Source organism: Phalacrocorax carbo, unplaced genomic scaffold (genome assembly GCF_963921805.1).
Source record: "Phalacrocorax carbo unplaced genomic scaffold, bPhaCar2.1 SCAFFOLD_388, whole genome shotgun sequence".
Taxonomy (NCBI): domain Eukaryota; kingdom Metazoa; phylum Chordata; class Aves; order Suliformes; family Phalacrocoracidae; genus Phalacrocorax; species Phalacrocorax carbo.
In genome coordinates this window covers 1-10,980 of record NW_026990445.1, presented here as the reverse complement: position 1 = coordinate 10,980, position 10,980 = coordinate 1, and the positions used below count along the sequence as shown (strand labels likewise).

At 65.6% G+C, this 10,980-nt stretch overlaps 1 protein-coding gene across 1 annotated transcript; it reads left to right on the top strand.

The window, feature by feature from the left end:
- Positions 1–2,439: 2,439 nt before the first annotated feature.
- LOC135311217 (metabotropic glutamate receptor 6-like) lies at positions 2,440–10,974 on the top strand. The gene is made up of 8 exons (XM_064440351.1): positions 2,440–2,987; positions 3,566–3,720; positions 4,104–4,262; positions 4,863–5,060; positions 5,522–5,658; positions 7,569–8,112; positions 9,162–9,553; positions 10,805–10,974. The coding sequence occupies exons 1-8, from the start codon at positions 2,440–2,442 to the stop codon at positions 10,952–10,954; spliced, it is 2,283 nt and encodes a 760-aa protein (XP_064296421.1). The 3' UTR covers positions 10,955–10,974.
- The last annotated feature ends 6 nt before the right edge of the window (positions 10,975–10,980 follow it).

Here is a 10,980-nt window from a genome sequence, read left to right as displayed (position 1 = left end):
CCCCAAGACCTTTGATGTCCCCAATGTCCCCAAGGCCTTTGATGTCCCCAACGTCCCCAAGGCCTTTGATGCCCCCAACGTCCCCGCCCCCCCGCCCCGCCCCCTGACGCCCCGCCCCCCCGCCCCGCCCCCCGGCAGATCCCGCAGATCAGCTACGCCTCGACGGCGCCGGAGCTGAGCGACCCGGGGCGCTACGAGTACTTCTCGCGCGTGGTGCCCCCCGACTCGTACCAGGCGCAGGCCATGGTGGCCGTCGTGCGCGCCCTGGGCTGGAGCTACGTCTCCACCCTGGCCTCCGAGGGCAACTACGGCGAGAGCGGCGTCGAGGCCTTCGTCCAGAGCTCCCGCGAGGCCGGTCAGCGGGGGCTGGGGGGCGCCGGGGGGCTGGGGGGGCGCTGGGGGCGCCGGGGGGCTGGGGGGCGCTGGGGGGTGCTGGGGGGGTGCTGGGGGGGTGCTGGGGGGTGCTGGGGGGGGTGATGGGGGGTGCTGGGGGGCGCTGGGGGGTGCTGGGGGGTGCTGGGGGGTGCTGGGGGGGCGCTGGGGGGCGCTGGGGGGGCTGGGGGGTGCTGGGGGCGCTGGGGGGGCGCTGGGGGGTGCTGGGGGGCGCTGGGGGGGCGCTGGGGGGTGCTGGGGGGTGCTGGGGGGCTGGGGGGGCGCTGGGGGCGCCGGGGTGCTGGGGGGGTGCTGGGGGGGTGCTGGGGGGGCGCTGGGGGGCTGGGGGGGCGCTGGGGGCGCCGGGGTGCTGGGGGGGTGCTGGGGGGGTGCTGGGGGGGCGCTGGGGGGTGCTGGGGGGGTGCTGGGGGGGTGCTGGGGGGTGCTGGGGGGTGCTGGGGGGGTGCTGGGGGGTGCTGGGGGGCGCTGGGGGGGCTGGGTGGGTGCTGGGGGGGTGCTGGGGGGAGCTGGGGGGGTGCTGGGGGGGTGCTGGGGGGGCGCTGGGGGGTGCTGGGGGGTGCTGGGAGGGCGCTGGGGGGGCGCTGGAGGGTGCTGGGGGGCGCTGGGGGGGTGCTGGGGGGGTGCTGGGAGGGCGCTGGGGGGCGCTGGAGGGTGCTGGAGGGTGCTGGGGGGCGCTGGGGGGGTGCTGGGGGGGTGCTGGGAGGGCGCTGGGGGGCGCTGGAGGGTGCTGGAGGGTGCTGGGGGGAGCTGGGGGGTGCTGGGGGGGTCACCGGGGGGTCACTGTGGGGCGCCGGGGGTCACTGTGGGGTGCTGGGGGTCACCGGGGGGTCACTGTGGGGCGTGGGGGGGTCACTGTGGGGCACGGGGGTCACCGTGGGGCGCTGGGGGTCACCGTGGGGCGCGGGGGGCTCACCGTGGGGCGCCGGGGGGTCACCGTGGGGCGCGGGGGTCACCGTGGGGCGCGGGGGTCACCGTGGGGCGCGGGGCAGGGGGGCTGTGCATCGCCCAGTCCATCAAGATCCCGCGGGAGCCGCGGCCGGGGGAGTTTGCGAAGGTCATCGGGCGCCTGATGGAGACGCCGACGGCCCGCGGGGTGCTGCTCTTCGCCCACGAGGACGACATCCGGTGAGGGCAGCCCGGGCCAGCACGGGCCAGTATGGACCAGTACGGGCCAGTACGGGCCAGTATGGACCAGTATGGACCAGTACGGGCCAGTATGGGCCAGTATGGGCCAGTACGGGCCAGTATGGACCAGTATGGGCCAGTACGGGCCAGTATGGACCAGTATGGACCAGTACGGGACAGTACGGGACAGTAGGGGACAGTAGGGGCCAGTATGGGCCAGTACGGGCCAGTATGGACCAGTATGGGCCAGTACGGGACAGTATGGGCCAGTACGGGCCAGCACGGGCCAGTATGGGACAGTACGGGCCAGTACGGGACAGTAGGGGCCAGTATGGGCCAGTACGGGACAGTATGGGCCAGTACGGGCCAGCACGGGCCAGTATGGGACAGTACGGGCCAGTACGGGACAGTAGGGGCCAGTATGGGCCAGTACGGGCCAGTATGGACCAGTACGGGACAGTATGGGCCAGTACGGGACAGTACGGGACAGTATGGACCAGTATGGGCCAGTATGGGCCAGTATGGGACAGTAGGGGACAGTACGGGACAGTACGGGCCAGTACGGGCCAGTATGGACCAGTATGGGACAGTATGGGACAGCACGGGCCAGCATGGGACAGCACGGGCCAGTATGGGCCAGTATGGACCAGTATGGGCCAGTATGGGCCAGTATGGACCAGTATGGGCCAGCATGGGACAGCACGGGCCAGTATGGGCCAGTATGGGCCAGTATGGACCAGTACGGGCCAGCATGGGACAGCACGGGCCAGTATGGGCCAGCACGGGCCAGTACGGGACAGTAGGGGCCAGTATGGACCAGTACGGGCCAGTATGGGCCAGTACGGGACAGTATGGGCCAGTATGGACCAGTACGGGCCAGTATGGGCCAGTACGGGACAGTAGGGGACAGCACGGGCCAGTATGGGCCAGTACGGACCAGCATGGGACAGCACGGGCCAGTATGGACCAGTATGGGCCAGTATGGGCCAGTACGGGCCAGCATGGGACAGCACGGGCCAGTATGGGACAGTAGGGGCCAGTACGGGACAGTACGGGACAGTAGGGGACAGTACAGGCCAGTATGGGCCAGTATGGGCCAGTATGGGCCAGTACGGGACAGTAGGGGACAGTACGGGCCAGTATGGGCCAGTATGGGCCAGTATGGACCAGTATGGGACAGCACGGGCCAGTATGGACCAGTATGGGCCAGTACGGGACAGTACGGGACAGTACGGGACAGTACGGGCCAGTATGGGCCAGTATGGGCCAGTATGGGCCAGTATGGGACAGCACGGGCCAGTATGGACCAGTATGGGCCAGTACGGGACAGTACGGGACAGTACGGGACAGTATGGGCCAGTACGGGCCAGTATGGGCCAGTATGGGCCAGTATGGACCAGTACGGGACAGTATGGACCAGTACGGGACAGTATGGGCCAGTACGGGACAGTACGGGACAGTATGGGCCAGTATGGGCCAGTATAGACCAGTACGGGCCAGTACGGGACGGTATGGGCCAGTATGGGCCAGTATGGGCCAGTACGGGACAGTACGGGCCAGTATGGGCCAGGACGGGACAGTATGGGCCAGTATAGAGCAGTACGGACCAGTATAGAGCAGTATGGACCAGTACGGACCAGTATAGAGCAGGACGGACCAGTATAAACCAGTATAGAGCAGTACGGGCCAGTACAGACCAGTATAGACCAGTATAGAGCAGTATGGACCAGCACAGACCAGTATAGACCAGTATAGAGCAGTACGGACCACTATAGAGCAGGACGGACCAGTATAGACCAGTATAGAGCAGTACGGACCAGTACGGACCAGTATAGACCAGTACAGAGCAGTATGGACCAGTACGGACCAGTATAGACCAGTACGGGCCAGGAAACCCCCCCCAGCGCCCCCCAGCGCCCCCCAGCGCCCCCCAGCGCCTCCCCAGTGCCCCCCAGCGCCCCCCCGATGCCTCCAAGTGCCCCCCAGCGCCCCCCCAGCACCCCCCAGCACCCCCCCGGCGCCCCCCAGCATCGCGCTCTCCCCACAGGCGGGTGCTGGAGGCGGCGGCTCTCGCCAACCTCTCGGGCCACTTCTCCTGGGTGGGCTCCGACAGTTGGGGGGCCAAGATGGGGCCGGTGGCGGGGCTGGAGGAGGCTGCGCACGGCGCCATCACCATCCTCCCCAAGCGCGCCTCCGTCCCCGGTGAGTGCGGATGCCGTGGGGCAGCCCCACGGATCCGTGGGGCAGCCCCACAGCGCCACCCGCCACACCCCTGGGGGACCCATGTGGTTCTGGGTGGGTGCGGGGAATTGTTTGGGGAAGGTCCCATCGCTTTTCCCACTCATCTGGTTATGGGGCAGCCCTACGGATCTATGGGGCAGTCCCACGGATCTATGGGGCAGCCCCACGGCCCAACCCACGGTGCCCCTGGGGGACCCAACTCAATCCGAGTGGGTGCGGGGGGGTGTTTGGGGAGGGTCCTGGCATCATCCTGCTTCTCTGGTTATGGGGCAGCCCCACAGATCTGTGGGGTGCCCCACGGCGCTATGGGATGCCCCACGGCGCTATGGGGCACCGCCCCCCAGGTTTCGACGAGTACTTCACCTCCCGCTCGCTGGAGAACAACCGCCGCAACCTCTGGTTCCACGAGTTCTGGGAGGACGATTTCAACTGCCGCCTGCCCCACGGCGCGCCCCATGGCGAGCCCCACGGCGGCCCCGGCGCCCCCATCCGCAAGTGCACAGGTAACCCCACCCCCCACCCCGCCACTTCTGCCCCATGGCGGTCCTGGGTGCCCCACAGCAGCCCTGGGTGCCCTGTGGCATTGCCCCATGCTCTGCCCCATAGCACCCCTGGCTGCCCCACGGCGCCTGGCTCTGCCCCACAGCTGGGAGCAGCTGCAATGTGGGGCAGCCTGTGGTGACCCCCCCGCTCCAATTGTGGGGCGGCCGTAGGTGCCTGACCCCTATGTGTGGGGCACCCCTGGGTGCTCAGGCCACACCTGTGGGGCAGCTGTGGGTCCCAGATCCACACATGTGGGGCAGAACCTTCCCAACACCATGGGGCACCCTCAACCCTACACCCTACATGTGTGGGTCACGCCCTGGGTGCCTCCCCCCGACTTATCTAAGGGTTTCCTTTGGGTGCCCCCCAACTTATGGGGCAGCCGTGGGTCCCAAACCCCCACGTGTGGGGCAGAACCGTCCCACCCAGCTCACCCTCACCCCACACGCCACCCCACGGCTTCACCCCCGGGTGCCCCTATCCCCCACGCGATGGGTGCCCCTGGGTGCTCCCCAACTTGTGGGGCAGCCGTGGGGCGCTGACCCCCACGTGTGGGGCAGGCCGCGAGCGGATTGGCCGCGACTCGCCCTATGAGCAGGAGGGGAAGGTGCAGTTCGTCATCGACGCCGTGTTGGCCATGGCCCACGGCCTCCACAGCCTATTGGACGAGGCGTGTCCGGGGGGCGGGCTCTGCCCCAGCATGGACCCGCCCGACGGGCGCCGCCTCCTCGCCCACATCCGCCGCGTCGCCTTCAACGGTGCTGGGGGGCGCTGGGGGGCGCTGGGGGGCACTGGGGGGGCACTGGGGGGGCACTGGGGGTGCTGGGGAGGCACTGGGGGGAGCTGGGGGGCACTGGGAGGGCACTGGGGGGTCACTGGGGGCGCTGGGGAGGCACTGGGGGGAGCTGGGGGGCACTGGGAGGGCACTGGGGGGGCGCTGGGGGGCGCTGGGGGGCCACTGGGGGGGCGCTGGGGGGTGCTGGGGGGCGCTGGGGGGCACTGGGGGGCGCTGGGGGGCACTGGGGGGGGCTTCTTTGCCCTATACGGGGGATGCTGGTGCTGGAGTGGGGGTGTCGCTGGGCCTTGCTGTGTGGTGCCGGTGGGCGTCAGTGGCTGATACTGGTTTATACCGGTTTATACTGGTTTATACTGGTTTATACCGGTTTATACTGGTTTATACTGGTTTCGAGGGCTGATACTGGTTTGCACTGGCCCGCAGGCAGCGCGGGGACGCCGGTGAGCTTCAACGAGAACGGGGACGCGCCGGGGCGCTACGACATCTTCCAGTTCCAGGGGGGCAACGGCAGCGGCACCTACCGAGCCGTGGGGCAGTGGGTGCAGGGGCTGCACCTGCGGGTGGGTGCCGGGCGCCCCCCGGGCAACTGGGTGGCTCCCTGGTCAGCTGGGTGGCCCCACGGTCAACTGGCGGGACCTTCAGGGCCTACTGGGTCTTCCCATGGCCAACTGGGTCTTCCCATGGCCAACTGGGTCTTCCCATGGCCAACTGGGTGGCCCCATGGCCAACTGGGTGGCCCCATGGTCAACTGGTGGGACCTTCAGGGCCAACTGGGCACGCCTATGGTCAACTGGGTGTTTCTATGGTCAACTGGTGGGACCTTCACGGTCAACTGGGTGGCCCAATGGTCAACTGGTTGCTCCTATGGTCAATTGGTGGGACCTTCATGGCCAACTGGGTGGCCCAATGGTCAACTGGTTGCTCCTATGGTCAATTGGTGGGACCTTCATGGCCAACTGGGTGGCCCAATGGTCAACTGGTTGCTCCTATGGTCAATTGGTGGGACTCCTATGGTCACCTGGGCGCTCCTATGGTCAACTGGGTGCTTCTATGGTCAACTGGTGGGACCTTCATGGTCAACTAGGTCTTCCCATAGCCAACTGGGTGCTCCTATGGTCAACTGGGTGACCCCACAGTCAACTGGTGGGACCTTCACGGTCAACTGGGTGGCCCCATGGTCAACTGGTGGGACCTTCAGGGTCAACTGGGTGGCCCAATGGTCAACTGGTTGCTCCTATGGTCAATTGGTGGGACCTTCATGGCCAACTGGGCGCTCCTATGGTCAACTGGGTGACCCCATGGTCAACTGGTGGGATCTTCCTGGTCAACTGGGTGGCCCAATGGTCAACTGGTGGGACCTCCATGGCCAACTGGTTCTTCCCATGTCCAACTGGGTCTTCCCACGGCCAATTGGGTCTTCCAATGGCCAACTGTGTCTTCCCATGGCCAACTGGGCACCCCCATGGTCAACTGGTGGGTCCTTCATGGCCAACTGGGTCTTCCCATGTCCAACTGGGTGGCCCCATGGTCAACTGGTGGGTCCTTCATGGCCAACTGGGTCTTCCCATGGCCAACTGGGTGTTCCTATGGTCAACTGGGTGCCCCCATGGTCAACTGGTGGGTCCTTCATGGCCAACTGGGTCTTCCCATGGCCAATTGGGTGGCCCCATGATTAACTGGTGGGTCCTTCATGGCCAACTGGGTCTTCCCATGGCCAATTGGGTGGCCCCATGATTAACTGGTGGGTCCTTCATGTCCAACGGGGTCTTCCCATGGCCAACTGGGTGTACCTATTGTCAACTGGGCGCCCCCATGGTCAACTGGTGGATGGTCCCATGTCCAATTGGGTCTTCCCATGGTCAACTGGATCTTCCCATGGCCAATTGGGTCTTTCTATGGTCAACTGGGTGCTCCTATGGTCAACTGGTGGGTCCTTCATGGCCAACTGGGTGGCCCCATGGTTAACTGGTGGGTCCTTCATGGCCAACTGGGTCTTCCCATGGCCAACTGGGTCTTCCCATGGCCAACGGGGTCTTCCCATGGCAAACGGGGTCTTCCCATGGCCAACTGGGTGTACCTATTGTCAACTGGGTCTTCCCATGGCCAACGGGGTCTTCCCATGGCCAACGGGGTCTTCCCATGGCCAACTGGGTGTACCTATTGTCAACTGGGTCTTCCCATGGTCAACTGGTGGGTCCTTCATGGCCAACTGGGTCTTTTCATGGCCAATTGGGTCTTCCCATGGCCAACTGGGTCTTCCAATGGCCAACTGGGTCTTCCCATGGCCAACGGGGTGTTCCTATTGTCAACTGGGCGCCCCCATGGTCAACTGGTGGGTCCTTCATGGCCAACTGGGTCTTCCCACGGCCAACTGGGTGCCCCATCTCCCCCCGCCGCGGGCTGTGGCCGCCGCCAGGGCGTGTCCCTCGCCTCCGGGGCGTGTCTCTTCCTCACCTGTCCCCTCCCGCAGGCCGAGGAGATGACGTGGGGCGCCGGCGCGCTGGCCCCGCCCCCCTCGGTGTGCAGCCTCCCCTGCGGCCCCGGCGAGCGCAAGAAACCGGTCAAAGGCGTCCCGTGCTGTTGGCACTGCGAGCTCTGCGGCGGCTACCACTACCGGGCCGACGTCTTCACCTGCCTGCCCTGCCCCGCCCACCTCCGCCCCACCCCCAACCGCACCGCCTGCCGCCCCACCCCCGTCCTGCGCCTCCGCTGGGGCGACCCGTGGGCCGCCGTCCCCTTGGCCTTGGCCACCGTCGGCTTGATGGCCACCGCCTTCGTCTTGGCCACCTTCGTCAAACACCACGAGACGCCCATCGTCAAGGCCTCGGGGCGGGAGTTAAGTTACGTCCTATTGGCCGGGATCGCGTTGGTTTACGCCATCACCTTCCTCATGGTGGCCGAGCCCGGCGTGGGCGTCTGCGCCCTGCGGCGGCTCTTCTTGGGCCTGGGGATGAGCTTGACCTACGCCGCCCTCCTCACCAAGACCAATCGGATCTACAGGATCTTCGAGCAGGGTGAGGGCGCGGTGGGGGAGGTAAAGGTCCCGGGTTGGGGGGTGGGAGCTTGTTTGAGGGTCATGAGGGATGTGGGATGGGGTTCCACCAACTCCATCTTCATCCTGGGACCAACCAGGTCTTCTCTGTCCTCAAGGATGGTGAGTTATGGGGGGAACTAAGAGTTCTGGAGGTCCCAGGGGGTCGGGAAAGGTCCAGGGGTCAAGGTTGAGGGCGATGAAGGACATGGGATGGGGTTCCACCAACTCCATCTTCATCCTGGGACCAACCAGGTCCCCCGTGTCCTCAAGGATGGTGAGTTATGGGGGAGACCAGGAGTTCTGGAGGTCCCAGGGGGCCAGGAAAGGTCCAAGAGGCAAGGTTGGGGTTCAGGAGGTTGGTCTGAGGGACGTGGGATGGGGTTCCACCAACTCCATCTTCATCCTGGGACCAACAAGGTTCCCCGTGTCCTCAAGGATGGTGAGTTGTGGGGGGAACTAAGCATTCTAGAGGTCCCAGGGGGTCGGGAAAGGTCCAGGGGTCAAGGTTGAGGGCGATGAAGGACATGGGATGGGGTTCCACCAACTCCATCTTCATCCTGGGACCAACCAGGTCTTCTCTGTCCTCAAGGATAGTGAGTTATGGGGGAGACCAGGAGTTCTGGAGGTCCCAGGGGGCCAGGAAAGGTCCAAGAGGCAAGGTTGGGGTTCAGGAGGTTGGTCTGAGGGACGTGGGATGGGGTTCCACCAACTCCATCTTCATCCTGGGACCAACCAGGTCCCCCGTGTCCTCAAGGATGGTGAGTTATGGGGGGAACTAAGAGTTCTGGAGGTCCCAGGGGGTCGGGAAAGGTCCAGGGGTCAAGGTTGAGGGCGATGAAGGACATGGGATGGGGTTCCACCAACTCCATCTTCATCCTGGGACCAACCAGGTCCCCCGTGTCCTCAAGGATGGTGAGTTATGGGGGAGACCAGGAGTTCTGGAGGTCCCAGGGGGTTGGGAAGGGGACCCAGCCCTCGGGACCCCCCCCATAACCCCCCCATTTCGTGTCTCCCCCCTTCCCCCCCCAGGCAAGCGCTCAGTGACCCCGCCCCGTTTCATCAGCCCCACCTCCCAGCTCCTCATCACCTTCACCTTGAGCGGCCTCCAACTGGTGGCCGCCGCCCTTTGGCTCCTCCTCCGCCCCCCCCACGCCCTCGTCGACTACGAGATGGGGCGGAGCCCCGACCCCGAGGACGCCCGCGGCGTCCTCCGCTGCGACATGGCCGAGGGCGGCACCCTGGCCTGCCTCGCCTACGCGCTCTTCCTCATGCTGACCTGCACCGTCTACGCCGTCAAGGCCCGCGGCGTCCCCGAGACCTTCAACGAGGCCAAGCCCATCGGCTTCGCCATGTACACCACGTGCGTCGTCTGGCTGGCCTTCGGCCCCATCTTCTTCGGCGCCGCCCAGTCGGCCGAGAGGGTGAGGAGGGGGTTTGGGGGGGAACTGGGGGGGTTTTGGGGCAAACCAGTAGGGTTTGGGGGGGGACCAGTAGGGTTTGGTGGGGAACTGGGAGGTTTTGGGGGGAAATGAGGAGGTTTTGGGGCAAACCAGTAGGGTTTTGGGGGGGAACTGGGGGGTTTTGGGGGGAAATTGGGAGGTTTGGGGGGGAACTGGGAGGTTTTGGGGGGAACTGGGAGGTTTTGGGGGGAAATTGGGAGGTTGGGGGGGGAACTGGGAGCTTTTACAGGGAAATTGGGAGGTTTTGGGGGGGAACTGGGAGGTTTTGGGGGAAATTGGGAGGTTTTGGGGGGGAACTGGGAGGTTTTGGGGGGGAAATTGGGAGGTTTGGGGGGGAACTGGGAGGTTTTGGGGGAAATTGGGAGGTTTTGGGGGGGAACTGGGAGGTTTTGGGGGGGAAATTGGGAGGTTGGGGGGGAAACTGGGAGGTTTGGGGGGAACTGGGAGGTTTTGGGGGGAAATTGGGGGGTTTGGGGGGAAATTGGGAGGTTTTGGGGGGAAATTGGGAGGTTTGGGGGGGCACTGGGAGCTTTTACAGGGAAACTGGGAGGTTTTGGAGGGAACTGGGAGGTTTTGGGGGGAAATTGGGAGGTTTTGGGGGGGAACTGGGAGGTTTTGGGGGGAAATTGGGAGATTTGGGGGGGAACCAGTAGGGTTTGGGGGGAACTGGGAGGTTTTAGGGCAAACCAGTAGGGTTTGGGGGAAAACTGGGAGGTTTTAGGGCAAACCAGTAGGGTTTGGGGGGGAACTGGGAGGTTTTGGGGGGAAATTGGGAGGTTTTGGGGGGAACCAGTAGGGTTTGGGGGGAAACTGGGAGGTTTTAGGGCAAACCAGTAGGGTTTGGGGGGAAACTGGGAGGTTTTGGGTGGGAACTGGGAGGTTTTGGGGGGAAATTGGGAGGTTTTGGGGGGAACCAGTAGGGTTTGGGGGGAAACTGGGAGGCTTTAGGGCAAACCAGTAGGGTTCGGGAGGAAATTGGGAGGTTTAGAGGGGAAATTGGGAGGTTTTGGGGGGGAACTGGGAGGTTTTTTGGGGGAAACTGGGAGGTTTGGGGGGAACCCAGTAGCGTTTGGGGGGAAACCAGTAGGGTTTGGGGGGAAACTGGGAGGTTTTGGGGTGGGAACTGGGCGGTTTTGGGGCGAACCGGTAGGGTCTGGGGGGGAAGCGGGCGGTTGGGGGCGTGGCCCCGCGACCCCGCGGCCCCGCCCCCAGGTGCACGTGCAGACGGCGACGCTGACGGTCTCCATGAGCCTCTCGGCCTCGGTGCCGCTCGCGCTGCTCTACGCGCCCAAGGTCTACGTCATCCTGCGTCACCCCGAGCGCAACCAGCCGCGCCGCGCCCGCGCCGGCCCCGCCCCCTAGCGCCGCCCCCCCGCCCCCGGCCCGCC